General features: G+C 36.0%; 1 protein-coding gene across 1 annotated transcript in view; it reads right to left on the bottom strand.

Moving 5' to 3' along the window:
• The window catches only part of Cdh20 (cadherin 20), a 291,657-nt gene that overhangs the window by 40,497 nt on the left and 248,880 nt on the right, over positions 1-2,280 (bottom strand). Inside the window, exon 8 of the mRNA XM_008840643.2 lies at positions 1,318-1,454. Coding sequence (XP_008838865.1) covers positions 1,318-1,454 — 137 coding nt within the window. The remainder of the gene's footprint in view (positions 1-1,317; positions 1,455-2,280) is intronic.

The following is a 2,280-nucleotide window of genomic DNA, read 5'->3' as shown; positions in this document are numbered from 1 at the left end:
GAAATTTGGTGGAATTTAGAAAGGGGGTGAAGATATGGGGGGATCTAAATATGATCAAAATATATTGTATGAAATTCACAAAAATTAAATAAAAATTAATTTAAAAAATCTAAAGAAATGTTTTGCAAGGCATATGCCTATAATTTCAGTATTTGAGAGGCTGAATCAAGAGGATTGCAAGATTGGGGGTACCTTGGACTGCTTTGTGAGACTTTATCTCAAGCAAAGAAAAAACTAAATAAAAAATGTGAACATGTATACACACACACACACACACACACACACACACTGCAGTTAAGGAAAACAAATTGGATTCAGAATAACTTTAGGGCAGATCCCACCATTAATGTTCCATGGAAGAATGAGTGACAATGTTTACATAAAATTCTCCTTTTACTATAGGTTATGGTGTCATTTGGTCAATTATTACATATTCAGATCATTTCTATTTCCCCTTATTGAAAAATACTATGGCCATATCATATCAGTTTTTGATGATATCTGTAATTGCTTCTTTAAGTGAATTACTAGCAGTAGAATATTTGAAAAAGGTATAACTATTTTGAAAAATTTTAGCACATATTGACAAACTGCCCAATCAAATAGCTTCATGTTATACACCCAATAGTTTAAAGTCTGCTATTGACCTGAATCGTTATCAAAGTATTGTGGAAGAGATAAAATACAGAGGAGTATAGCTCCATTATTATTATTGTTATTATCATTATTATTAGTAGTAGTATTGTGGACCAAACCCAAGGCCTTGTGCATGTTGGGCAAGAGTTCTACCACTGAGTTGCATCCTCACCCACTTTATTGAGTTATAACATATATTGATATAGTTTTTATGAACTTCCATTCTATTTACAAGTAAATTTTGTTAATAAATCTGTCTTTTGTTATGGAACGTTTCAGATTCTTATAGGTGTGGGTGTATATATGTGTTTATTATCAGAGTGACAGTATCGATGCCTTCATTTATTCATAATACCATTTTAGAGTCCTTAAACATTTAGAATCTTAAAGACCCAAAGCCTCTTAAGTCTCTCAGGAATCTCCTTTTTTCTTAACAGTCATTAGGAGTAAAAGTGGCATCTTTTATTGCTTTTGTATAACTTCTTGTCTTTTATCTCTCGCAGAGAACCAAGTACAGAATTCTTTATAAAAGTCTTTAAGTGGAGTGCGTTCATTTATTCCCATAAAATGCAATTTCAGTCTCATTTGGAACATATTGTTTGTTTCAAGTTCTAGAAACGTCCACTTTCTACACACTTACATTTTGTAACTTTGTGGAAACCAATATAGTATGTTACTTACTCATTTCCATAGCAAGAACAGTGATGTTATGCCAAGAAAACTCTTCTCGGTCTAGGGGTCTTGCTGTCATTAGGGCACCAGTTGTAATATCAACATAGAAGAATCTTCCAGGGTCACTGCTTCTGTCAATTGAGTATCTGCAAACAGATGGATTATGAGCATTATTTTCATTTGGATAACAGGAGAGCATAGCACTTTGGAGAAGTAAATGCATACAGTATGTTAAACATGGCTCAGTCAGCTCTGAGTTGGGACTATTTGGAACACTGGTGTTATCATGCTTTTAAAAATTTATAAAGAGGCTGGGCATGGGGGCGCATGCCTTTAATCCCAGCACTTGGGAGGCAGAGGCAAGCGGATCTTTGTCAGTTTGAGGCCATCCTGGTCTACATAGTGAGTTCCAGGACAGCTGGGGCTACAGGGAGACCCTGCTTTTTCGTGGGAACTGCAGTTGACCTCAAAAATATTTCTTTTTTATTATTTATTATTTTTATTTTATGTATATGCATGTATTGCCTGTGTGTGGGTAAGTGCACCCATGTCATGCAATGCCTGCGGAAGTCAGAAGAGGCTGTCAGATCCTCTGGAACTGGAGTTATGGACAGTTGTTAGCTTCTATGTGGGTTCTGGGATTTGAACCTGGATCTTCTGCAAGAACAGCCAGTGTTCTTAACCGCTGAGCCATCTCTCCAGCCCCAATTTCTTATTTAAAAATGAAATAAGAGCTGGAGAGATGGTTTAGAGATTAAGAACACTGACTGCTCTTGCAGAGTACCTGAGTTCTGTTCCCAGTACCCACATGGTAGCTATTAACTGCCCATAACTCCAGTTCCAGGGCATCAAGTGCCTTATTCTGGCCTTTCAGGGCATTGCACACACATGGTACACTTATATACATGTAGGCAACACACACACACACACTAAAAATTAATTAATTTTTTAAAATAAATTTACTTAAAAGAT

This window comes from Nannospalax galili, unplaced genomic scaffold (genome assembly GCF_000622305.1).
Source record: "Nannospalax galili isolate Female #2095 unplaced genomic scaffold, S.galili_v1.0 scaffold298, whole genome shotgun sequence".
Taxonomy (NCBI): Eukaryota; Metazoa; Chordata; class Mammalia; order Rodentia; family Spalacidae; genus Nannospalax; species Nannospalax galili.
This window is presented reverse-complemented; position numbering and strand designations above follow the sequence as displayed.